Raw genomic sequence first — 27643 nt, 5'->3', positions numbered from 1 at the left:
TGACCAGGTGCTGAAACAAATGAAGGCAGATTGTTGTTTTAGTGTGTTTAGTATATAAATTGCCTGTTTTGTGCTTTGGATTTTTAGAATTTAAAAACTACTAACATAAACTCCTAAACTCCTAAAATATACATACTTATATTTACATTTAGTCATTTAGCAGACGCTTTTATCCAAAGCGACTTACAAATGAGGACAATGGAAGCAATCAAAATCAACAAAAGAGCAATTATATGCAAGTGCTATAACAAGTCTCAGATTTTTATTTATTTACTTTTTTTTTTTTTTAAGAAAAAAAGCAATTACTAAATGAATAGAGTTTAAGTCTAAGTTTTTTTTGTTTTTTTTTTACGTTTAAGAATAGAATTAGAATAGAGCGTGCTAGAGTTAGAGGGTCAAATAAAGATGGAAGAGATGTGCTTTTAGCCGATTCTTGAAGATCAGATTATGTATTTCTCTTAAAACGTTAGTATAAGACTTTTGTTCATCTTTGAAACACAAATAAAGATATTTTAATAACCAGAGAGATTTCTGTCCCTTCATTGAAAGTTCATTCCACCAAAACTTTGACATTTCAGAAAGTTCATACAGACATGGTAAGAAATCCATAATTAAGTAGTTTAATTCAAGTCTTCAGAAGAGACATGCTCACTTTATATGATGGACAGATTTCATTGAGGCTCTGCTTCACTTATAAACATTGATCAATGCACATCTAGAGCACATCAAACTGTAAACAGAAGGTCAAACGCTTGATTAATATGGATTGCTTTTATGATGTCTTTATGAACTTTTTGGTAGAATTTCAGTATAGGGGACAAAAATATCTTCATTTGTGTTTCAAAGATGAACAAAAGTCTTATGGGTTTGAAACAACACGAAGTTAAGCAATTGATGACAGAATTTTCCTTTTTTCTGGAGAAGCAACCTTTTAAGAATTTTCTTAAAAAAAAAAAAAAAAAAAAAGTAATTTTCTAATAGTAACAGTTGCGTTAATTATATAGGCATATTTATATACCTGCTACTCCTCTCCATCTTTAATGCCTAGACAGAAATAAGCAAAGAAGTCATAACTTCAAGGCAAATAAGGTCATTAAATTAGACTGCATGAAAAGCTATGATTAACCCTTGACACAAATGATCATTTTTAATCATTTAAGGTATTGCTAATCTGATCCAGTTCTAATTACTGGAGTCTATAATCGTTGATCAAAGAACATTTTAATTTAAGCCTCTCATTTTGCTTTAATGGCAATCAAACCCCCAGATTCATAGACAAGGGCTTGAGATAAAGGTTTACACCGAGGGTCCGTTTAGCACCATTTAGTACCCTAATGTGTTTTAAGAACAAGTTTGCCTGTGGCTACTATCAAAGACTGCTGGAGACCTTGATCACTGAGCGTGAAGGTAAAACGCTCTGAGTAACAGAACACAAGCAATCGGGGAGCTCTGTGCTGTTCTGTTGCAAGCAATGCCACAAAGCAATCAGGTGTTCTCAAAGCAGAAAATTGAGATTTCTGTGTCTCTTATAGAACAAAATACTTTGTATTCTGCTGTTTAGGCACCGCAGTTTTTAATTTACACAAACTGTAGGTGAGCAAATGGTTAAAGCAGTAAGGTATCTTGTTTTTTCATTTCATTCAGATATTCACAGTAAACAGCCTTACAACTGCATTCTGAGATTGCTTCAAAATGTACAATGTATTTTAATAGTTTGTGAAATAGCAAAGCACTACATATTTAGTTTAACTTAAATTTTTAGCATTTGAATCCAATTTTGTGTAAAAGTTGTTAGTTACTTCCAGTTTGTTTGTCATTCTGGAAATGTGAAGGTGAAGTTGAGCGCATTTCATTGTGGTATACAATCTTGTTGCAGGTTACTCTGTTCTTTTATTTTGTTGCAAATAGGGCATCTGGATATTATATGCATAGCAAATGTGCATACTGAAAACCATATACTGTTCAAAAGTTTGGGGTCGATTTTGTAATGTTTCTGAAAGAATTCTCTCATGCTCACCAAGGCTGGATTTATTTCATCAAAAACTGTCACTTCGTTAAGGGATAATACAATTCACAATAATTGGTTTGTTTTAATGGTAATATAATTTTACAATATTGTTGATTTTTCAGCAGCCATTACTCCAGTTTTCAGTGTCACATGACCATTTAGTAAAGATTCTATATGCGGATTCAGTGTCCAAGAAATATTTCCCAATTATTATCATTATTCTTTGGTGAACAGAAACTTCAAAAGAACAACATTTACTTAAAATAGAAACTGAAATATTTTAATATCTTTACTTTTTGACCAACTTAATGCATACTGGCTGAATACATGTATTAATCTATTAATTAAAAAAAAATCATACTACCCAAACTTTTGAACTGTACTTGTTATAATAGTAATAAGCTATTCTGAACACAACCCATTATGCTGCTTCAAGGTTGTTCAGACCTTTCTGCAGCTATAGCTAACCAAGAATTACAGACAGGTGAGAACTGCTTTGAAATGGACTTTGCAGGTCTCCAAGAAACAGGACTGAACAACCCTGGACTGAAGCGAAGATTAAATAATGATATTTAATCTTCACAAACATTAAATGCAAAATAAAAACTACCTCAACACATTTGATTATGAACAGCTGCCAAATATATAATTGTTGATGAAAGACTGCACCAGAATGCTTTTTAACTCATTTAGGATACACATAAGCAAATTTTAAAAATACAATACATAATCCCCCCCCCCCCACCCCACCAAAAAAAAAAAAAACAGAAACGTAAAAAAACAAAACAAAAACCGCATTAAAAATAACATTTACATTGTAGTTGTGGACAGCTACATGTTATGGCAAAAGACAGAAGAGTATAACAAAAGCATTTTCATCACTTGAAATGTGGAACAAAAGAAAACAAAAACAAACTAACTTTTCCACTGATCAGAGATCAGTTTTGTTTATCAAAATCAAATTATAAGGGAATCAACACAATTAGTCTCTGATCAGTGTAGATGGCACCAAAATGACCTGTAGTCTGGCATAGATGAAATTCCAATATATTACAATATAAGCACACTTGCAAGTTAAAAAATGATTTTCTGATTATGGGCTATCAAATGCTCACTGAAAATCACATAGTATATTTCATTTACTTTTTAACAACACTTTTTCAAACGTGTTTGAAAGCATCCACCTATTTTTGTTAACAAATGTGACTTTTCCTTATAGCACTTAATCTTGTAACAAAAGCAACACTGCTTAAGAAAAAGTGGACAATGGCGCACTCTATACCAATCCAAGTCATAACAGAGACATACACACACACACACACACACACACACACACATATATATATATATATATATATATATATATGTGTGTGTGTGTGTGTGTGTGTGTGTGTCTTTATAAGAACAAAAATATGAATATATGTATTAGTAATAGAAGCAGTAAAACAAGAGGAGAGGGCACAGCTGATTTAATCTCAATCATTAAAGACCCATGCTGCAAAAGTGAGAAACTCCATCCCTGTTTAATCATGCTCGCAGGCAGCGCCATCAACAACTGGTGCAGTGTGGGAAAGTCTTTCAAAAGGGAACCTCAGAGTGACAGGAGCAGGTCTCAGAAGCAGCACCCTGGGCTGTTTCCATGATAAACCCACACAAACATTCATTCCCTGTCACGGTTGCAGCTGAAAGGTGCTCTTTATGGTTCGCAATGCTTTTTAAGTAGGGCAACATGTTTGATAACAAAACTGTACCCTGCAATTCATTTTTTTCTTTCTTCTGAAGAGAAAAAAGTAAATAAAGTTTACACTTACAAACTTACGATGTATTCCTGATAACTAGATTTTTTTTTACATAAGATAATATTTAAAAAAGAAAAAGAAATAGAAACAAAAAGAGACAGAGATGCTGTGCAGGTGCCTGTGTTACGTTCAGAGTCTCTGTCTCTTGAGGCACCAGAAGAGATCCATTCAGGATGTATGTGTGAGGGCCATTATTCAGATTTGTGACAGTAAAGGTCCTTTAGAGCTTTGAGCTCCTCGATGAGCGTTTTGTTCTGATTCTCCAGCACAGCCACTCTGTTTTCCAGACATTTAACGTACTCTTTCTTTTTCCTGCGACACTCCCGTGCTGCCTCCCTGTGGTGGAAACATATTATTACAGTCAGGAGATTACAATGGACACCGCATGAGTCACTCAAACTAAAAATGCAACATTTAATCCATATTTTAATGTTTTGTTATTTTAATTGCAACAAAAATCAAAGGATTCTAGGTTAGGGTTTTAAGGGAGAACACGGAACAGTGGTGATATATAGTCATAGCTGAAGTAAAATTGCAAGACAATTCTCTTGTAATGACATATAAGGAATAAATTTAAGCTAATATATAAATATGCAAACATGTCACAAAAAAAGGGTATTTTTACATCATTTTTTTGTAGCATTTTATCCAGGCATGGGATCAGCTAAGAACAAAAGATGGAAAACTTGTTTCCCCGCATTCAATATTATTAAAGAATAATATTGCTAATAATAATAATAATTATTATTATTATTATTATTAATAATAATAATAATAGTTTATTATTTAAATGATTAAATTAAACAACTAAAATACATTTTATTAATATGCAATAATATTATTGTACTGAATAATGTTTTCAATAATAAGTAAAATATTTTATTATAAAAAGGTTTTTCCTTATGCAATATTATTATAATACTAATATTTATGGTGTACACACATATATATATATATATATATATATATATATATATATATATATATATATATGCTCCAATCAGGATTTTTGCAGCCGATACGAGTACCGATTTCGTGGTGATCGGCCGATACCAATGCCGATTCTACATTTACATTTAATCATTTAGCAGACGCTTTTATCCAAAGCGACGTACAAATGAGAACAATAGAAGCAATCAGACCATCGAGAGTGCAGCAGTATACAAGTATATAAGTGCCATGACAAGTCTCAGTTAGTCCAGCACAGTACATGTAGCTAGTTTTTTTTTTTTTTTTTATAGTTTTTTTTAAATAATTCTGATGCTTCAAGCTTTATATAACATATGTAATAATGTTATATAAACAATCACAAAAATTATTCCTTATATTGTGAACATTTTAATGTGAAGAGTTCATTTGCAAAAACCGATAACTATTTTTTTTTTCAGAAATCACATATTTTTATTACGCATTCCAAGTAATATCAATCAAATTGCAGTTGGGTTGTTTTGATTAAGTAAAAATAACTTAAACAAATACAGGTAATTTACAAGATGTTTTATATATTAAAAGTTTGTTTTATAACAAAAGCAGATAACTCCACATTTCATGTTTTAGAGTTAAAAAAAAAAAAAAATCTCAGATGACAATGTAGATGCCTGACAAACGTTGTTGTTGTGATCATTAACTGTATGTGATTACACGCAATACACGGAGCTTTTCCCTCACCATTGTAATGCGCTGCTTTTGCAAGGCTACGTGAAAAGATTTCAGCTTTTATTTTCCTTTTACGCCCTGGAGAAGATATCACAGGTTCATCAAGTTTGTCGAAATTATCCATCCTCGAATCTCGATCACTTTTAGTCAGTTTTGATGAAACTCTCAGCTAGCACGTCTTTTCAAAGTGAAAGTAGCCTTGTCACCTGACCTGAATACAGCGAATAATGGACTTATCGGCTTCTGTTCACAAACAACAAGTCGGCTTCTGCAGTAAAACGTGAACTCACGATGCCTTGAAAGAGGACAAGACCGCATTTTTTGACAAAATGTGTTTAGGGTTCAGATCGCACTATATGTGGAAAATAATTTTTTTTAAAGTGCCGTTTATCGGTTTTTGCAAATTAACTTCATATGCCTTTAAAATGGGGTTTATGCATAACATTATGTATATCAGGATACCTTAATATAAAACAAAAATAACTACAAACAAAATGAAGCAGTCTGATGCAACCCACACAGTTTATTTAAACATTGTCCAATACAAGTCTGAGCAGGACAAAATTAATTTTTGTATATTAAAAATTAACATTTTTAATTAATTAAAATAATAATAATACTAAAAAACATTTAAACTCCTAAAAAACTAATTGGAGTAGTTTGATGCAACTCATTAGGTTTAATTTAACATTGTCCAATGTTAGAGAGGACAAAATAAATAGAAACTTTTAAACTTCAACATCTGATGTAACTCATAAGGTTTAATACTGTCCAATATAAGACCGAAGAGAAAAAAAGAGGAAACTAGTGAAAGAACGAAACGGAGTAGTTCGATGACGGTTATATCCACGGGCGCTGCGAATAATCCACGGGTCGGGTAATAAAGAAAAATGCATTCTGATTATTTGCGGGTGGATAAAATAAATCATAAATTATGCAAATATTAACTAATTTTTTTTTTAAATTACATCAGGCAGATGACATTTAATTTTCATCAGGCAGACGATTTCATTTGTGTGTGTGTGTGTGTGTGTTCGCCTGATCGGGAAGTTGCAGTGACAGAAACGGTGATATTCCAGATAAAGTTTGAAAGGAGTAAAGCCTGTGTTAATGCTATTGAGTAGGTTAATATGGCCAAAGAAGAAATAAATAAATGTTCATTTAAAAGCAGCCCACGATCAGCGTATTATGTTACCGTTACCCCTTACGGCTCCGATGAGGTTTTGTTCCGTCCTCCACGCTGTGACAACTCACAAAAGACTATTTTTAGCCAAGCAGAGCGGAGAGCCGCTTCAGAAACATGCCGCGGCTGGCTGGTATAAACACAGGCATTGACTAGAGCGGCCGCGCCACAGATGTGTGCAGTGATGCCAAAACATACACGACAAATAGCGAATTTTTAATTGTTTCTTGAAACGTCATAGCATTTCCACACCGGGAATGACAGGACTGCGGTGCCAAATCATTTATGTCCTTACGCATCATGTACATCCTCACGCGTTGACATCATCAAATTGTGATCGGTTCGAGAGAATGTAGTGTAGTGAGTATCGATCGAGTCATAAAATGTGATTATTGGCCAAAACCGATTTCCGGCTGATCGATCGAAGCATCCCTAATATATGCATATGCGTGTATATATATATATATATATATATATATATTAGTGCTGTCAAAGTTAACGCGTTAATGCAAATTAATTTTAACGGCACTAATTTTATTAATGCACGATTAACACAGTGGGCATTTTCTGTTTGACCCGTGGCCCAGCCCGTAGTTGGAGAAATGGAGAGGCACAGTGTTGCCAACTTAGCGAATTTGCACAAATTTTTTCCCCCTCTTCAAAAAAGTGCCTAGTGACAAATCTTTAGGGTTTGCCCAAACCTCATTTAGGCTAGTTCCTGAGACTCGCTGGTACTGCTGCGCAAACGCGAGGTCTTGCTATCCCAGAGCGCGCACACACCTCTCACTCTGTGTCTGCTCTGTTTATCGACTGGCAGAGAGGAGCAGCACTTTCAGTTAAACACAGGTATTATGTTGCTTCTCTAATTTTACATGCAAGTATAGCCGAAATCACAGCACAGCTATTGCCATTATCTTATGTGTATTTGATTTTATCAGACGACGGCTCGATTATCAGGATTTTTGTGCAGATTAACTGTTAACATCTTGGAAAGGAGAGCTGGTTATGTAGCCTAGTCTTAATGGGTCCATATTTGTCCATGCCAGTGTTGATTAGAGTATTAAAAACTTGAAAAGTATTAATTTAAGGTACATTTAGAACAAATAAAAATGTGCGATTAAGTTGCGATTAATCACAAGTTAACTCATGACAATCATGTGATTAATCGCGATTTAAAAAAAAGAAAAAGAAAAAAAATTAATCGATTGACAGCCCTAATATTATAAATATATATATATATATATATATATATATATATATATATATATATATATATATATATATATATATATATATATATATGAAGAGTTCAGATGCAAAAACCTCTAAATGCCATCTGAAATTTTCATCTAAAATGAGCATTTTTATCAGGCTCATATATTTATGTTCAGTTATTTCACTTTAATTGCATAGAAAAGGACAGATACTGTCATTAGAGTAAAATTACAGAACCTAAACATAGGAGCCTGATAAAAATGCTCATTTTAGATGAAAATTTCAGATGGCACTTAGAGGCTTTTGCATCTGAACTATTCATATATATATATATGAGCAATATCACACGAGTAGAAGTGCAATATGGCTGTTTATCGCACGGCTGTGATTCGCGCGTAGGTAATCACAGCCATGCGATATACAGCCATATCGCACTTCTACTCGTGTGATTGTGTTTATACAACAGTTTGACGGCACAAGTGTATAAATAAATTAGAAACAACAATGAAGTGATTTGTGATAACAGCACTGCTCATTTGTTAGCGGTTGAAAGTAAAAATAACTTCTGTTCACAGAAACAGTCTCTTGAGCTGTTTTTAATCAACCTTTTATACGCTGCTTGTCGCCATCTAATGGCGGAACAATGTAACTAAAACGACAATCACGAACACGCACCATGTCTCGGTACTAAACACTATTATTAATATAAAATATTATTTATTGAATAATCATATTTACTGTAATAAACAACAACAACAATAGCCATCCTAAAAGTTGCTAGGCAATTCCGCCAACCACACAAAGACAGCGCGACATTGAATAAACATGATAATATTTTGCCAAAACTATTTGCTCTGGAACAAATAATAGTTTAATGAGACCAAAGACTGGCCGTTAGATTTACCCAACATGAATTATATCTCGTTTAACCACTATAGAGACATCAGAGCCAACGGTAAATTCCAGAAGATCTGGCCGCGGTCAGGCACTCTCTGCAGGTGTAATGAGCGCTGAACGGCCACTGAACCGATGGATCTCCTGTCTCCGAAAACGTCGAAGCAAATTTTGAAATAGACCTTATATAAACAAACCGCATATTTGAAGTCCAAGCAAGCACATTCTCGCCTAAAAAGCTCTTAAAACTGCATTCCGTGACACAAAACAGTATTATTTTTAAAAATTATAGTGGATTTGGCCGTCCGCCGTGACATGCGCTGTGAGGAATACGGCAACTTCAGCAAGCGGAGTGATACAAACGGTGAAGAGGACGAGGAGCTCTGTTGGACTCCAATATCGCATACCTATCAGCCAATCAGATTCAAGAACCAGAAAGAACTGTTGTATAAATATATATATATATATATATATATATATATATATATTTATACACATACATATTTCTTTGCTTTCAAATGTTCAACTATATGGCTTTTTATTTTAAATGTACCTGAATACAGAGCAATTGTTCTCAGATTTACGCAATTCACCTGGGTCATACTTTACAGTCCAAAATGAGCATGTGCATTAATTGTGCAGATGTGTTTTTTATCGTACCTGTTTTTCATTAGCCGAACCTCCCGCTTGCGTGTGACCTCCTCAGTTCCTCCTTGGCTGGGCAGTGCAGGAGAGGAGGCCATGACCACCCCTGGAGCAATGGTGCTAGCAGCTGTGGTGCGGATCTGATACGCCTGAACATCTCCTGAGGCTGCTGAAAAACACAAGCAGCACAGATTTATGTTTTGACAAGGAGACATTTAGATGCATTGTGCGGCTGCCTGCTGGATACAGATTAAGCCTAGCCTAGATTTAAATCTATATGTCAGAAACTAGACCAGTACATTTATCTCTCTTTATCTTCTGTCATTTTATTCAAGGTTTATGTACTTGTATAGAACTGAAATGGTGAAATCTCACCTTGTACAACCACTTGATTGCTGGGCACCAGTATCTGCTGGCCGTCGCTGGTCTGTGCATACTGCAGGATGGTGGTGCCGGGCTGAGCGCCTGCGTTCGTCATGGTCAGGGTTTGTAGCCCTTGAACTCCATCTGTTCCATTATTGGCTAACTGGATCGCCCCACCCTGAGTGATAGCAACTGAGGGGAAACAAATGGCATGAGGTTGACTGTATATTTGGGGAAATTGAACTGTGTCAAGCTACTTTTTCCAAATGTTGTAAAGTAGTAGTGCATTTGTACTAGAAAACATACAACAAACTTACTGTACTGCCCGCTACTTGTCTGGTAGATAGGTGTTGGCATAGTAACGGTTGTTATGGCTGGAGTGGAATCCTCCTCTGATTTCTCTTCTTCTATCCGTGGGACTGCTGGAGCATCGGATGAAAGGTCGTTCAGGATCTTTCTGTGTTGCAAAATGTCAAATCAAGCTTGTGAACAATGGATTGTGCTAAGGTACAATTAGAACAATTAAGATTTCAATAAGGAATGTTGACATCTGGACATAAAGAACTGCAGTAATAATATTCAATGCAGTTTCCCACACAACAGAGGGGTGGCATTTGTCCACATAGGGGGATTTTGTACATTAGTAAAATAGATCAATGTAGAGTGCTATGCAAAATTAAGAACTCCAACCCCTTTTTTAGACACTAAACTGAACAGAGTGAAAACTCTTTGCATTTACAGGGCATCTGCAGGATTTTTAAAATCAAATTTAAGACTTTTTAAAGACCTTTTTCAAGACCTGCACAAATAAAATGAATACCATATGAGCAGGGTAAGGCAATGTGTATGATAACAGTAAAATGACTGTAAGGAATGATTACAGTTCAGATACAGGTTTTCAAAAAAAACCCAAAAAGTTTTACAAAATGAAAAATGTTATATAGTTATAAATATATATAAAACAAATATTAATATTAAATTATAATATAAATTTACCATAGTGTCTTAACTGATTTGATTTTTAGAAGTGTATTAGTATTAGCTTCTTGTCAATCCACTAGTTCACATTTACAACTGTGTGTAAAAGATATTAAAAAGTTTTTTTTTTTTTTATAAAGTTAACTAAACGGTTTCTGTTAGCCATTGACATCCATGCTATTTTTTGTCCATACTACATAAGTCAATGGCTACTGTTGGTAACTGTTTGGTTACCAACATTCTTAAAAACATCTTTTTTTGCATTTAACAGAAAAAAGAAATTCGTAAAGGTTTGGAACAACTTGAGGGTGAGTAAATATTTGTGTAAGTTGTGCAAATTTTGTCTTAATTACTTCACTCGCAAGAGGTAAACCGCAAAGCTGTTATTTTGGCAGAAAACTGCAGTTTCAGTGAAAACAGGTTTACAAACACGTCTCATTACAAATCTGGTGAAATACTGTAATCATCTGTCCACAAAAATGTTGGAAAGTATGCCAATGTGAAAACTCGCACTGCATGTAAAGATGAAGCTTGCTGCATTCAAGGTGAACCGAGATGCTGTAATATGATGTAAAAACCTTATTGTGAGCTGCTCGCATAAATATAGTGGCGCGCTTCGCTTTGAAACACAGCTTGCAGCCTTTTGTGATTTAGCAAGTGCACTAAGACATTTTGCGAAATTGATTTTAGATCAATTCACAGATGTGTTGCCAAAGCAATGATGCAAAACACAACATTCAACAAGATCTTTGAAGTTAAGTAAAATATTTTTGGTTCATTATGAAACTGTGATTCCCTGCCAGAGTCTACATAATTAACTGGAAACACTGCACCGAAACTACAAATCCATTCAGGTACCTGTATGAGGGCCGTCTAGACAGGATCTCTCTTCTTTTCTGGGAATCTGTCACACTGTCCACTGACTCCTGTGAATCATCACTCTCAGCAATGGTCGAAATCTAATACGAAGACAACAAAAGAACACATGAATATTGATAGCAAAAAACCTCAGGTATTATTTCTAAACTATCAAGTCTTCTAGATTAGCGAACAGAAGAATATACATATTAAATTAAGGTTATTTAATCCTCTGTGCATTCTGCATATAATTTGGAGTCTGCTAAGACAGACACGAATGAAATTTTTTACAATTGTACGGTTTACCCAGAAATGAACCACCACGTCAGACTTACTTGTACAGTTTGCACCTGTGGGGATTGTATGACGGAGGGCTGGGCTGCCTGGATGACACCGTGAACTTGCACCGTTTGCCCATTGGGCAGCTGAACTAAGGTCACAGTGGGCCCAGAGGCTGATGCCTGTGCTGCAGCCATGGAAACCTGCGTGGGGGAGACATAACAGGGTGAGACACTGAGACTAAACTAAGCCAGAACTGGATTGAATTAAAATATCAACCCACAACTACATGCATAATTACTGTAACTTTTCCAATTACAATCAGCCTTGCAGTGCTAGCAAATGTGCTTTGAAAACATACGATCCAAGAAACTCACCTGTGCCAAAGTGGCAATCTGCTGAGCGTCTGTCTCTGAGACTGCAGTGTCGCCGCCCTGCTGGACATCTGCTCCTGCCTCCATGGTCATTTAGATTGCCTGGAGATTTAATTTAAAAATCTTTTACTTTGACAGATATACAGGATACTATAAATATACTATGAACATACAGAGTAGGTCACCGATGTCTCCTGACAAGGGAAATGGTATCTGAAACGGTGTGACCACAAAAACACCCTGCCCACACATTGGGTTTGTCGTAGTTTCATTCTGAGTATTCAATTGTGTAGCCTGAAGGGTTGTTCTATAAAGCATTTATGTATTTATAGGCATTACATTTCAAATTAATAAATTAATACTTAAATTATTCATGTATATAATACATAAAGCAATGCAATATACGATATAAAATTCATTTTTTGACATTATTAGGGGAGTGAAATGTTTGCATTTATATAGTCTAAATGTATTTGCAAGACAAGAATATATGGCATTGCAAAATGAATGTGAAAGATACAGATTGCAACAGGAATAGCAAAAAACGTAGCTAGTAACACATGTATGAGATATGCTTAATTTCTGTTAACGAAATTCATTTTGATGGACCTATGTCTGTTTTGTAATGAGTAATAATTTTAGAACTGACATATGAAGCATCGTGCTCAACAAACTATGGTGACTCCATTTGCCGCCTTTTTTACTTCCGTATACAGCTGTCAGTCAGATTTTAGCTTTGTTTTTTTAAGGTTTTATATGGACGTAGTTAAAAAAAACAACCAACACACACACAAATAGGGTGCCATCAAAACTACTTATTTTTTTATTTTTAAATGCCTATTTATGGCTTTTTTGTTTTAGGTAAAGCAAAACAAACACGAGTGCTTGCATTTTCAGGCGTGTTTCGACTTGTAAAATAGCGTTCCAGTTTGAATGAAGCAAGTATGCAACACAAAATCGGTCAGTTTTATGGTGTAATTTGAAGAAAATAATACTCAAGAGCAACGAATTTCTCTCTGATTTTATTACCAATTAAAACCACAATTGATTACAGAGTTTTAGTGGTACAGAAAAACCTCTACATGCGCGAGAAAGCAGTAAAGATCTTTAATGTAACGGACAGCTTCGACTGCTCCATAAAGCAATGCTGGAGCCAAGTAAAAAAAAAAAAGAAGCATTTCATGAGCTGTATTTCCATCAAATGGTGCCATGGACGGGCGATCGCATTCATAACTCTACGCATCTCCTATCCTTTCCATAAACGCATGTATTTTGCAGAACCGTCGCGCTTTCCTCAGTCGACTGCCTGACTGACTCATTGTCTGCAAGCAAGTCTGAGCTGTTGAGAAACATGCCCACCGCCGCCATGATCTCTTTGTTACAGACGGATCGAGCATTGCGACACGTCCACTAAACGGCAAGTGCATTATCTTTTTCCCCCACGAATGCGTCTCTTCTTACCCGACACAGACTCGCCTCGTCACTCCCAGGCCTCCGGAGCTCCACTTTTATTTAGTCCGACACGTAAGAGACCGCGTCAGGCTACACCTCCGTCGCGTCACCGAGGACAACAACACAGAGAACGAGAGGGGGACGAGATACAGCCCTAATTCACGATCGACAGGATCCGAGGTGTAGGCGGAACATGCCGAACTGAGCACGACGATAGACGAACAGCTGCCGAGCGGAGACGGATTCACACGAGCTCTCGCTCCGCCTCTACCCGCGCGAGCATGCGCCAAATCTCTGCGCTGTGATTGGCTGCCTTTCCTCGTAATATATATGAATGCATCTGTTCAAATGTACCAGAGCCGGGGTTTTCGATCTTTTAAATGTAACGGACCCCCAAATATGATCATCCTCGTGTGAGGGGCCCCCATTCTATAAGTTAAAATGCAGCTGTATATTTTAATGTGCAATATTAAAATATGTAAAATATTGTTTTAAAAAGATTTATACATACTATAATTTTTTTTCTACTCACTGCACTGTTATAAATATAATATAAATCATTATTACTTTATTTATTTGAATCAAACAAATCAAATTTTAACTTAATAAATAAATAAACAAATAATACATGTATGTAATAAATAATACAATGATATAAAATTATTTTCTGACGTTATTAGAGGAGTGAAATGTTTGCATTTATATAGTATAAATGTATTTACACAACACGAATATATGGCATTGCAAGATTAATGTGAAAAATACAGACCAACAAAAGTACCACAGGCGCTAACACATGTTAAAATGCAACTGTATATTTTCATGTACACTATTAAATGATGCCAAATAAATTGTTTGAAAATATTAAGTTACATACTATATATTTCGCTATCATACTGCACTGTTATAAATGTAGTATAAATTATTATTTTTACTTTATCAAATATGTATTTTATTTATTTTTAGTATTTAATTTTAATATAATTAATTTATAAATTTTTATTATGTTAGTTTCATATTTGTTTATTTATTTAAAAATGTTTTTAGTTATTCATTTTAATCGATTGATTTATTTTTATCTTAGTTTTATTACTTAATTCTTCTTACATTTTATATTTTCTGTTTTGTTTTTTCTAAACATCTACACGAACCCCCACCACTTCCTTGTGACCCCTGGGGATCAACGGGCCCCAATTTGAAAACACCCGTACTGGAGGACCATGTTATGTTTTAAGGCAAAGGGGAAATCCAAATCCGTATGTAGTTTGTGAGCATAGAGACCTCTGTTTCGCAATAGCTATGGGCGGATCTTGTCAACATGAATGCTACGATTGGATAACTTAAGTGCAACGTCACGGCAATGTTCACCAATCAAAATGAAGTAATCACTGCAGAAGAAGACAAGTTTACCGCCTACTTGCCATGAACCAGGAAATAGTCATGATATTTTGATAGGCGGCTCACACTTGGTTTTAGTCATTGTGATATACTTACTTTCCATTACTTTCGTGGTCGACGAAGTTTGCTGCAGTTATGGCGTCGTTATTCAAGAAAAAGACCGTAGATGGTAAGTTTCTTGCTGCTGCTCTGAAGGCTTGTTTGTTTGGTCAAAACCGCCCAGCAACACTCTCACGTCAATCATCGACTGGTTTCGTTCATACAAACACTGTTCATTTGTTTAATACATAAAATCTCTAAAGAAATATTTTTGGGCACTCGAGATGTTTGTGGTAACTAACACAGACGTGTCCTTTATTCTGGAATGTGTGTTCGGACAACTGCAAACGAAAACATTTTGAATTTTCTTGATCTTAACTTGAAACTAACAGCTAGTACTTAAACATATCGGGTCTAAGATGGTCTAAGTTTGTAAAATCACTGGGCCATTCCTGTAACTTTAAATGGTCTAAAATGACTTATTATTGAAGTAGTTAGCCCCATACATTAATTTGTTATCCGACTCAGACATTTCAGCATTGATCATTTAAATGATGATAGATAACTATATCTCCTCTCATAATACAGATGTTATTAAAGAACAGAACAAAGAGTTGCGGGGAACGCAGAGACAGATTGCAAGAGACCGGACAGCACTGGAAAGACAGGAAAAACAGCTGGTGAGAATCCCCACCCATCAATGTGACGTGAATATGATGCCAAATGTTCCCCTTTCTCGCCACTGAGCTGTGTGAGATCACGAGGTTATGTCATTAATGTCACAGAAGGCCTTAGTGTGTCAATAGATTATGACTAACAGCTCCTAATTCTGTCTGGAGTTTGGATAAGGCCCGTATGTGCCATTGTGACGGTGTGTCTTTCAGAAGCTGCTGGTGGAAACTTTTTTTATACTTTTCTTATAGCCGCCACCCTTCATACCATTCATACACTCATACCAGTGTAAACGCAACTATCATTGTACACTGTTAAAATATCCTGGAAATTGTAGGCTAAAAAGCGGCAGATGAGGTTGCCAGGAATTCAAGTTTATAAAATACTGTGACAGTGTGTTACGGAATGACATATTGGTGACTCTATATTTTACAACCATATATTTATTAAGAGATTTAATTAATTTAATTAAATTATAAATAGATTTCATTAATTAATTAAGATACTTGAACAACCCAAATCTGCTTTTTACCTTTAAATGTACTGATAAACATCATAAATATACAGGTTATTATAAAGGTAAATTATGAAGCCATATGATGACTGATGTTCATCGTAAGTGGCCTGTCCTTAAAACAAGGCCAATACTCATATATAGACACTAAAACAATGCAATAAACATGAACTAAATAACAGAAAATTAAACAAAAATCACCCTAATGTGCATTGCTGATAACAAAATATGAATAATTAAAGTTATTCATATATAATAATAATATGAATAAATAAATGTAACAGGTTTTTTTTGTTTGTTTTTGCAGTAAAATTAAATGTAATGTGACGTTAATCCATTTGCAGTTCACTATATTTGGCAAGGTAACTTAGTTAACCAAACCAACCGGGTTTTTCTTCCTCTTCTTCTTACTGTAGCATTTTTATGGTATAATTTGTTTGTTTTTTCTGCAAAAACAAAATCACATAGAATTACTTAAAAATCACATTGAAATCATCTCACATACACTAGCACTTTGAACTGCATTTTATCTAATAAAAATATTCTACAAATAAAACAATCTTCTTCTGCTCTCACCAATAATTCTCATTCTGGATTACTGTGTAATTATAATAGGTCCAGTAGGTCCATCCCTAATTGTTTCCTACTATTCACTTTCTTTATCGCAGGAGATGGAAATCAAGAAAATGGCAAAGACGGGGAACAGAGACGCCTGTAAAGTTTTAGCCAAGCAACTTGTTCAAGTGAGGAAACAGAAAACGCGTACATATGCCGTCAGCTCTAAGGTCACCTCCATGTCAACGCAAACCAAGCTAATGAACTCTCAGATGAAGATGGCTGGTGCCATGGCCACAACCACCAAAGTAAGACCCTTCTGTCTTTTTAAACTCGTTTTAAACGTTCATAAAGGTTTGTCCCAAGCCCCATGAATTGTAGCTCAGTTCATTTTAGGCAATCCTGACAGTGATTTAAAGCTTAACTTTTAAGTTAGGTTGAAAATTGTGTGAAACTGCTGTGATTTCACATTTAAGTAAATAGGGCTGTTCATTTTATAGTCCTAAAAACCAAGGAGAATTAGCATTTTCAAGCTATGGTTTCCCTCTGGAATCTCTAATGGGTTTTTTGAGTTATGGTTTTGGATTTATGAGTAAATTAAGGACTGTGGTAAACATTACCGGAAGCAACTTTCCTATTTTGTTTGTGAAATTCTCTTTAATGTGAAAGGATCTTAAAGTATTCTTAACCTTACTCATAAATGGAAAACCACTTTTCACAAATCCCATTATAAATTCCCAAGGGAAGTCATAGCTCGAAAATGCTAGTTTGTATCCAGCTAGGGCTGCAAATTGACATTGTGCGCAACTTAGCAGCTCTATTAATTATGTATGTTACGACCTGTGTGGTTTTGGTTTTATTAGAATTTGTACTAATTTGAGCGTATATGTTGGTCTATAAATGCATATGTGGCACAGTGCAGTGGCACGTCAATACACAGCCATTATTCTTTGCATAAGTAACCTAAAGCGCATAATTCTAAAATGGACATGAATCAAACAATGACTCATTTGTTTGTGTCTCTGCCTTTCTCAAAACAACCTACAGACAATGCAAGCTGTCAACAAAAAGATGGATCCGAAGAAGACAATGCAGACCCTGCAGAACTTCCAGAAAGAGACAGCAAAGATGGACATGACAGAAGAGATGAGTAAGATGTTTTAATTTATTTATTTATTGTTATTGTGGGTAACTTTGTTAGTGGCTTTTATAAAATAATGTCATAAGAAGCAAGGAAGTGTATTGGGCAACCATTTTTATTTCTTTCTTTATTTTTTATTTTTTTACCAAAATGACTCCAATGATCAATAGCTTGTTGTTTCCTAAAGAAATGAGTATTGAGAATGAAAATGAAAAGGAAAGAAAAAAATGAATAGATTTATGTTACAAAAGATTTACATTTCAAACAAATCCTGTTCTTTTGAACTTTCTACTCATAGAAGAATTCTGGGGGAAAATGTATCACGCTTCCACAAAAATATTAAGCAGCAAAAATTGATTTCAAAATTGGTAATAATTAGAAATAGGGATGCACCGATACCACTTTTTACAGAATAGGCAAGTACTGATACTTTTATTTTATATACTTTTACCGATACCGAGTACTGATATGATACCTGTATTTTCATTGCATTTGTAATTTTTAAACGTATTGGGTACAGAAACCAAAAGAATATGTATAATGTTTGTTGGCTTAGTTAATTTAGCAAATAGATGTTTCCTTCAGTAATTTTCACACTGATTATTTTTTAGTTTTAGTTTACTTCTTTTTTTTTTTTTTTCACTCTATGGTACTACATCTTTAGTTTAATAGCACATTAGTCCATTGCAGCGGCTCAGTATTGTAATCACAAGATGTTTTGCTGTAATACTGCAGGGAAATACTCCTTATATATAAACCTTGTAACTGTGATGAGCATATTTTCAGAAATATAAGTTTTCAGAAATGTTTGTTTTCATCTGAAGCGTGCTGCGACTCATATAATGTAGAACACTCATGAAGCAAGTGAAACATGTGCAACGCATGCACACATTTGAATGTTTAGCATGTTTCACTTTCGCCATAAAGTTGTGCATGCTTGACGTACTAAATAAATGTTGTTTATAGTGAATGCCCCTATAAATTTAGTTTTATATTTACGATTTAATTTTAAATACAAATGATGGGTGTGCTAAAGAGAAAAGCAATAATGATCACGCAACAGTAGTGTGCTCTCTCTGTCTCTCTTTGTGTCTCTCTCTCTCTCTCTCTCTCTCTCTCTCATTCCTTACCATTAAGTAACTTGTGCATTGGTTTACTCACTCGTTTTTGACATATCTGACCGAACTACAAACTTTCCAGTGATGTCTGTCAGAAAGGGATACTTGCTCAAAAAGCTCACGCATCTGCACCGCCATGCACTCAATCCACTCTGTGTGCTTTGCTTCTCAGCTCCAGACCATCAGATATACAGGCATGAATATTGAATGTTTAAAATTATTTTAATTGCATACATATACCTCCTAGACATCCTTAATATTTAATAACTCCATTCTACTCTGTTGTTCTGTTGTCAGTGCTTCTTAGTCTGGATACGGCACTGTTCACACGCTGTGTGGTATTGGGGCATTTTAACGAGTAGCCTACGAGTACAGAATCTCAGTATCGGTATCGGTGCATCCCTAATTAGAAATGTTTCTTAAGCTGTAAATTAGCATATAATACGATGATTTCTCACATAAAAAAATACTATAGTATTTTATAGTAAATACTATAGTGTTTTTGAACCATACTATAGTAAAGTGTATTATACTGTATATATAGTATTTACAACACTTTGTTAATGAATGCTAAGTCATACTGTAGTATTAACTATTGCGAACTGATAAACTGTAATAACTGAAGTATACAACAGTTTTTTACTACAGTAAACTGTAGTGTATTGTAATATGATATACCCTATAGTTGTAGAAAACTTAGTACAGTATTGGGTAAAGTAATTTGTTTATATTACTATAGTTGTTATATTACCACAGCAGCTATAGAATTACCACAACAAATTAATTCAAGTACTTTACTATGGTATGGTTCAAAACACTATAGTATTTTTTCATGTGTGTTCTGAAGGGTCATGTGACACTGAAGACTGCTAATGGCTGCTGAAAATGTCACTTTACCATCACAGGAATAATAAGTAGAGGTCGACCGATAGTGGATTTTACCGATAGCTAGGTTGGACCACACTGGTCGATACCGATTAATCAACCGATAGTTTTCAAAAATGGTTACTGAAAGAAAGCTAGTGCTTTACTTTTTTTTTTTTTTTTTTTTTAAAGTACTGAACCATACTTTGTAAATGAATAAAAATATTAATATTATTTACTATATTGATCATTAAAGTTATTTCATAGTTTGCTAATGTTAAAAGAAGAAACTTTAAAATTTAAAAATGTAGCCTATTAGTAGCTAATAGTGAATGTTGAAATGAACACACTCCAACATGGAACGATACTTCTCCAATTTTCATTAATGCTACGAATGGACTCTTATTGCTAAGTGTTACCATTTAATTTCAACAGTCATGCTTAAAGATGGCCATTTTTAAATCTCTACACAAGGCCATAGCATTAAAATGACACGCATATGGATATTGTATGTGTACTCACACACTTTGTTTGCTTCTATTTTTTAACACTTGATGATTATCTAATCAAAAAAAAAAAAGAGTTAGTCACACACCGGGCAAAAGCACAGCGCTGCGTCTAGGAGAACTCCGAGATATCACACACACACACACACACACCCACACACCCACCAGACGCTTTGCGTTCAATTCAAGTGGCGGTCTAAAACAATTTATTTAATCACCAAACGGACATAAGTTTGCTTCAAAAATGAACAATGTGGCATAAATGAGTTTGAAGTTCGGTGTTTAAAAAAACAGAGCAAGCGGAAAGAGAACGCGTGATCTGTATTACAGCTCTCTATATGAAGCATACAGACTTTATTAGAGCCACAGAAAGATAAACGTTTTGCTGAAAAATGCAGAATACATAATTTATAGCCTAGAGTGAAGTCATTATGTACATTCACAACGATTTGGGACAAATATAATGTAATTTAATAGAAAACTATGTGAATGGCGTTCTGGATTTTCTGTCGGCTGTATTTTAAATGCGAGTCTGGAGTTTCCCGCTCTGTGCAGCGCGCAGTGTCACGTGTCAAAATAAACAACACGTGCTGTCAGTGATTTCCATCTCTAGAGGCCGCTCTCGTACTGTATAATGCCAACTGACCCTTCTCAGCCACTCCAGCAACGGTTGCAAACCGGAAACTATCGGCATGGATTTTTGCCGATAACCGATAGTTGCGGCAATCAACTATCGGTGCCGATTAATCGGCAAAACCGATGAATCGGTCGACCACTAATAATAAGAATATTCCTATAGTCCAGGTGATATGTGAAAATAATGTTCACTTTTTCATAAAAGCATGAAACTTGGTACACTTGTATAGTTTGTGGCCCTAAACATTTTCAGAAATGGAGCCATCGCAAAAACACCCCCATGGTTGAAATGGTAGCCATTTTACTTTCCACCATAACCAAATTATGTATTTTGTGTCATATCTCCTGAACAAAAAAAACATAACACAGAAAAGATGATGTCTACACCTATGTTTTGATGAGCATGGATTACAATGATACCATATACAAAAACATAAACTGTTCATGTGAAGAGTTAATGGTGAGATCAGCAATGTGATAAGGAAATCACAGTATGTGAGCATCAGCATTTACAATAGTCCATATTATGGCTATTAATTTTTTCTTTCTTTGATAATTAACCAATATTTTATTCAAAAATGCATGAAAAGATTGTTTTCAAGAATATTATCAGTTTTTATGTCAAATGGGTCGGGTTTGGGATTAAATTAATGTTGCTGTCAGATAACGTGTCGGGCGTTCTGAATTACTGCGATTGTGGGAAGATCATTTCACCAGCCAGGAAAGGTGAATGAAAATGCCTCTCTTTGATGTTACCACGAGGCATCGCTTACTTGCAAATCTCAGGCTTCTGGAGGGGATGAAGATTCGTAAGAGTGAGGAGGAAGTAGGAGGGTGCTGAGCCTGTGGCTGTTCTGTACACAAACATCAATGTCTTGAACTTGATGCAAGCCGCAACCGGTAGCCAGTGCAGGGAGATAAAGAGAGGTGTGAAGTGGGCCCTTTTGGGCTCGTGGAAGACCAGTCGTGCCGCTGCATTCTAAATTATGAGTCACGGCATTCTGAGCCGTGACGTGCCGCAAACGGCAGAGCAGAGCGCGATCATTCCTTCTTCTGTACTACTAGTTTTAATGCAACATTACTGAACATCTCATGCCTCATGTAATTGCTCAATCACGGAAAGACGTCAACAAAACAGCATGGAAATAAAATGTCATGTAGCATTTACTTTACCTCAGCAAGTCCTCAGTGTCCACAGCTCGTTAGTTCACTAGAGAAATGCAGTCTAGAGAGGAGCGTTTTGCCAAATATTACACCATATATTCATTATATTTTACTAAACCTGTTAGTCTTAATTATTTAATGTTTAAATTAATCTGTCATGAAACATGCCATGACAGCCAGTGTGTAATTGAATATATTTTAACAAATAGCCTAGAACTTTTACTATTTATGTTCATTTAAAAACTGCATTATGTGCAATTTACATGGTTGCATACAATTTTTAAGTTGAGTGTTGATCAACTATTTAAAAATAAATAGTAATTAAATTTAAGTTTGTGTTAAGTTGTTAGGCCTATATTTTAACCTTACAATGTAAAAGGGCTCCCTATAGGTTTAAGCATAAGCTGAGGTGCTGTAGTTTTTATCACTAAAAAAATTAAAACTATAACTGAATGTTTTTTAAGAAGAACAACTTGTTCAGTAAACCACTATTTAAAAAAAAAAAAAAAAAAGTTTTGTTTTCCCCCCTGCTGTACCGTAATCATACTGAACCGTGACGTTAAAACCGAGGTACGTACCGAACTGTCATATTTGTGTACCGTTACACCCATATAAGCTGGTGTGTGGTGGGCGTTCAGGCGCAATATGGCTGCAGTTCACCATTAACTCTTCACATGAACAGTTTGTTATGGTATCATTGTCATAATCCTTGACTATCAAAACATTGGGATAGACAACACCTTTTCTGTGTTCTCATGTTTGGTTGAGGAGATATGACACAAAATACATAATTTGGTTATGGCGGAAAGTAAAATGGTTGCCTGTACAATTGTACCAAGTTTCATGCTTTTATGAAAAAGTGAACACATCACCTCAAATTTTGTACACATCACCTGGACTTCTAGGAATAAATTACATTTTAAAACATATTCACACAGAAAACAGTTATTTTAAAATAATAATAATATTTCACTGTATAAATGCAGCCTTAGTGAGCATAAGTCACTCTCGTGAATGCAAAAAAAACCCCAATTAATAATAATAATAAACTTTTGTGCAGCAGCATAATGCAAATCGTAGCTTTTTAACATTGAGTTCAGGCGCACCTTTCTTACATTGTTTTCTGCACCTGTAGCCAACTTGAGTTGGATGTGTACACTGTTTTATAACTTCCCATTGTTTAATGGGAAATCTGATTGTAATGCATGTTTTTTTAGACCTTTTTTTCCCTATGTTTCTGTCTGCTTACAGTGAATGACACCCTGGATGAGATCTTTGAGGATTCTGGTGATGAGGAAGAATCTCAGGACATTGTGAATCAGGTGTTGGATGAAATTGGAATTGAGATCTCAGGAAAGGTAAGAACTGAAAGATTATATGGGCATCAATCAAACCATGTTGAGGCACCATATTCAATAAACATACTTATTACTATAGTGCATTAGTGTTGAAATCCATTTGTGTCCATTAAGGCTGCACAGTATATTGAATGAAAAAAATGCATTGCAATATGATTTCAATGCATTAATCCATAGACTTTAAGGAGATGCAGAGAAAATACTTGGCATATGATTATGCGTATGTGTATCATACACTCTCAGAAATAAAGGTACAATAGCTGTCACTGGGGCGGTACCTTTTCAAAAGGTACATGTCTGTACCTAAAGAGTCCATTTTGGTACCTTAAAGGTGCATATTAGTACTTAAAGTGTACATAATAGAACCTAATGGGTACAAAAGTGTACCTTTTGAAAAGGTACCGCCCCAGTGACAGCTTTTGTACCTTTATTTCTGAGAGTGTATGTGACAACTATGCAGCAGTGATACAGTGTGAAGCAGAGAACCTACAACTGATCCAAGTGATACAAGTGTTTTTGCATTCAAATAAGGCCAAAAGGAGGAAGTACCTCGGCTGTGTGGGAGTGTTTTTGGCTTTAAATGTGTTGACCATGCCTAATCAGAAGTGGTTACAAAACCTGTAGACCACAGTGGCTATATGTAAAAATACGTCAAACCTCTTTAGTCTGTCTGAGCACGAAAACTGTTGAAAAAAAAAAAAAAAAAAGTCTGCATGCATTGTTAGCTCTAACCCTCTTCCCAAACAGCACCAAAGCAGCACTCCAGTGGTTCAAGTTTTGATCTAATTAAGCTTGCACTTTGTTCAGAAGGCCTGCTTTTTCAGATTGATGTATAACTATATTTAAAGAAGCAATATGAGAAAAGATCATGTTGAAAATGGAGTCAGAGCTCCAATCTCCCCATAATGTAAATAAATAAGCCTATGTTTAAACCTTCATTTAGATTTTGCATTTGATTTACAGTAATCCCGGATAATGCTTTTTTTCAGAACTTCACTTCAGTACAAGATTTGCTGTTGCTTTTGAGGTTTATTTTCTTTGACTGGAAAGAACAAGAGATGTCAGTCTTGAACAAAAAAAAAAAAAAAACTTTAATATAATTCAAATAGATTTGACCCACTAATCTTATATCACATCAAATATGGCCATCAAATTATCCAACAAGTTTGTATATCATGCAGCCATAATATTCATGTAACTATAAAATCCCCATCCACCAATGTCAGCAGAAAAATATACCACACAACAGTACATTTCATTAAGTACTATCTGCATACAAGTGTTGTTTATGTAAATGTTTAAGTCAAGTTTTTCATGTAAACTTTGCATGGTGTATACGTGCATAAATTTGTTCGTGCCTCTTATTTTGCATAAAACCAGCCCCTATCTCCATATAAGGGTATTCTGCACAATGTCGTACAGCTATTTGTCACTCTTTGCAAATGTTTCTTTATACTCTGCACTCTTGCCTGAGAGCACACGCAGCTAAATCTTTAAATAAAACACATTTGCTCATCCGCACAGCATGGATAAAACTTTTAATCCAGTGGTGAATGGGTTAAATACAGAAACTCCTGTTAGAATCACTGAGGCAGAACTCCGTAGGCTTGCGCTGAACAAAAACACTGGTGGATATAGTCGGTGGATTCTGACTAAACACATCAATAGAAACCTTCACAGAGCTCTCAAACTGATACGCACCGCAATATTTAAAAGCAGCAGCTTGTGGACAGGAACCAAATTGTCAGTACTGCAAAAAGACTGCTATCATTCATTTGTGTTAACATTTCAGGTACTTTTTAGACAACACTTAATCAAAGAATGAACTTATTGATTAATCATAATTTCTGTGTGAAAACTTTCTTATATTTTTAATTTTAGAGAATTAAATCCATTGAGAATTAACGTTTTCTGTACCCTACGGCCTACGCATTGAAGTGTCATGACTATTGAGTCTTGGATGGCAGACGCACTATCCATCACTTCGCATTTTTATCCGTAATGGATTTTTTGTTTCCCCTGCAGATGGCTCATGCCCCTTCAGCTGCCCGAAAGCAACCAAGCGCCGCTACATCCAAAGCAGATGGGATATCAGATGAGGAGATTGAGAGACAGCTCAAAGCTCTTGGAGTGGACTAGTGCTCACACACACACAAACACCTGATTACTGCCTGGCAACAGGAGGCGACAGCAACACACAAACACGCATTAGAATACATTCATACCCAATACAAATACATAGACACAGATGCTGATAAATGGACAGTCCAAAAGCTTACATTCACAGTCACGGACCTGCCTACTCTGGGATAACATGCCACAGATGGCAAATGCAATTTTTCTTTTTTTATTATTTATTTATGGCCATGAGAGATGACCATCGAGGTTGATTAGGACTCTTTCAGGTGAATCACTGTTTCATCTGGCTTTAGAAGGATGAAAATAACAATAAAACATTTGGATACACGTCGTAAATGAATGCATACAATGCCTTCCAGACTAAGGCGGATGCGTTCCCCTGAAATCTACGACTTCTGTCTCTTTGATCCATAACTCAGAAAATCACATTGGTGTAAACAAGTTTGGCAGGAGAACTCTACCTCTGTAAACATAAGAAGTGACAGGGCTGCGTCTTTAGTCTTGCCGTGTTTTGTCTTGTCCTCACGGTACCTTGCTGTTCTCCCGGCGCATGATAAAACACTTGTGTGAGTCACACCTTTAGTTTCCTGTTTTCACCTTCGCTCCATTTATGAATAGGAAATGATTTGGTTTGTCTTCTAGGTTCATTTTGGATATTTTGAGTGTGCATATTTTTGTTCATCTGCTTTTCAGGGGCGATGCCAAACCGTGAGAAGTGTGCTCCGGTTGAGCCCATTATTTGAAGAAGGTTGCTCTCCTTCATTTCTCATGTGCCTGAGGTCTTGGGTTGACAGTGTGTGTGGTTTTTCTCTTGAGGCTGTGTAAGTGCATTGATCAAGACTTCAGAGATGCTCGTAAGGTTCCTGTTAATTGTCAGTTGTGACCAAAGTAAGGGTTGTTATTGTAAATGGCAGAGAAAGCGGCATTCTGAGCTTGATCTTTGGAATTATTCATAGAAGTTGTATTTAGGCTGATGTTGGTTATGCACTGCAATATATAGTAAGTATGTAAATAATGTAGGCATGGAAAGTTGATCATTTATTGCTTAATCCACAGTGTGAGTTTTGGAATATGGGTGATGATTTTCCTTTTTAGAATTTGTTCACTGACAAGTATTGTTCAGATATAAGGGGATTGTATACCCCATTAACCATAAATAAAATTTTTAATGATATCTCAGTTGTTTGTGTTTTGTTTTTATAGACAAGCGTGAAATTATTTAAGTATTCATTTACCACTAGAGGGCAGAGCCAAAACAGGCTTAAATATTTATACTTGTTACCCTTGTTTCATTTCTTTTTTTGAAAAAAACCTTTATTCAACAGGGATGCAGAAAAAAAGCTGATCAAATGTGACAGTTAAAATTTTACATTTAACACACACACACACACACACACACACACACACACACACACACACACACAGTGGGGCAAAAAAGTATTTAGTCAGCCACCAATTGTGCAAGTTCTCCCACTTAAAAAGATGAGAGGCCTGTAATTTTCATCATAGGTATACCTCAACTATGAGAGACAAAATGAGAAAAAAATCCAGAAAATCACATTGTAGGATTTTTAAAGAATTAATTGGTAAATTCCTCGGTAAAATAAGTATTTGGTCACCTACAAACAAGCAAGATTTCTGGCTCTCACAGACCTGTAACTTCTTCTTTAAGAGGCTCCTCTGTCCTCCACTCTTTACCTGTATTAATGGCATCTGTTTGAACTCGTTATCAGTATAAAAGACACCTGTCCACAACCTCAAACAGTCCAACTCCAAACTCCACCATGGCCAAGACCAAAGAGCTGTCAAAGGACACCAGAAACAAAATTGTAGAC

At 35.4% G+C, this 27643-nt stretch overlaps 2 protein-coding genes across 3 annotated transcripts; one reads left to right on the top strand and one right to left on the bottom strand.

Annotated features, from left to right (window-relative positions):
* Positions 1-2763: 2763 nt before the first annotated feature.
* creb1a (cAMP responsive element binding protein 1a) lies at positions 2764-13944 on the bottom strand. Of its 2 annotated transcripts, none has more exons than XM_058786865.1 (8): positions 13714-13944; positions 12256-12354; positions 11935-12081; positions 11600-11700; positions 10081-10220; positions 9776-9955; positions 9416-9566; positions 2764-4143 (listed from the first exon to the last, which is right to left on the bottom strand). In XM_058786865.1, exons 2-8 carry the CDS (start codon positions 12343-12345, stop codon positions 3999-4001), a joined length of 954 nt encoding a protein of 317 aa, XP_058642848.1. In that variant the 5' UTR covers positions 12346-12354; positions 13714-13944; the 3' UTR covers positions 2764-3998. The 2 variants fall into 2 exon arrangements, with proteins under 2 accessions (XP_058642848.1, XP_058642837.1); XM_058786854.1 differs by having other exon boundaries at positions 2766-4143; positions 9416-9569; positions 13714-13936.
* A 1161-nt stretch (positions 13945-15105) lies between these two features.
* On the top strand, positions 15106-26982 carry chmp2bb (charged multivesicular body protein 2Bb). The gene is made up of 6 exons (XM_058790018.1): positions 15106-15271; positions 15730-15821; positions 16996-17190; positions 17930-18032; positions 23563-23669; positions 25695-26982. Exons 1-6 carry the CDS (start codon positions 15238-15240, stop codon positions 25806-25808), a joined length of 645 nt encoding a protein of 214 aa, XP_058646001.1. The 5' UTR covers positions 15106-15237; the 3' UTR covers positions 25809-26982.
* Positions 26983-27643: the final 661 nt, after the last annotated feature.

Source organism: Onychostoma macrolepis, chromosome 01 (genome assembly GCF_012432095.1).
Source record: "Onychostoma macrolepis isolate SWU-2019 chromosome 01, ASM1243209v1, whole genome shotgun sequence".
Taxonomy (NCBI): Eukaryota; Metazoa; Chordata; class Actinopteri; order Cypriniformes; family Cyprinidae; genus Onychostoma; species Onychostoma macrolepis.
Note: the sequence above shows the minus strand (reverse complement) of the source record. Positions and strands in the feature narration are given on the sequence as shown.

Bases quoted from the DNA above. Each gene is read 5' to 3' on its own strand.
- creb1a (XM_058786854.1), bottom strand. From the start codon at position 12,345: ATGACCATGGAGGCAGGAGCAGATGTCCAGCAGGGCGGCGACACTGCA. The intron at 9,570-9,775 runs GTGAGATTTCAC...TGTGTTTTTCAG, and splicing joins CAATCAAGTGGTTGTACAAG to CAGCCTCAGGAGATGTTCAG. The intron at 4,144-9,415 runs GTACGATAAAAA...TTTCCACCACAG, and splicing joins GTTCGGCTAATGAAAAACAG to GGAGGCAGCACGGGAGTGTC.
- chmp2bb (XM_058790018.1), top strand. From the start codon at position 15,238: ATGGCGTCGTTATTCAAGAAAAAGACCGTAGATG. The intron at 17,191-17,929 runs GTAAGACCCTTC...AACAACCTACAG, and splicing joins CCATGGCCACAACCACCAAA to ACAATGCAAGCTGTCAACAA. The intron at 18,033-23,562 runs GTAAGATGTTTT...GTCTGCTTACAG, and splicing joins GGACATGACAGAAGAGATGA to TGAATGACACCCTGGATGAG.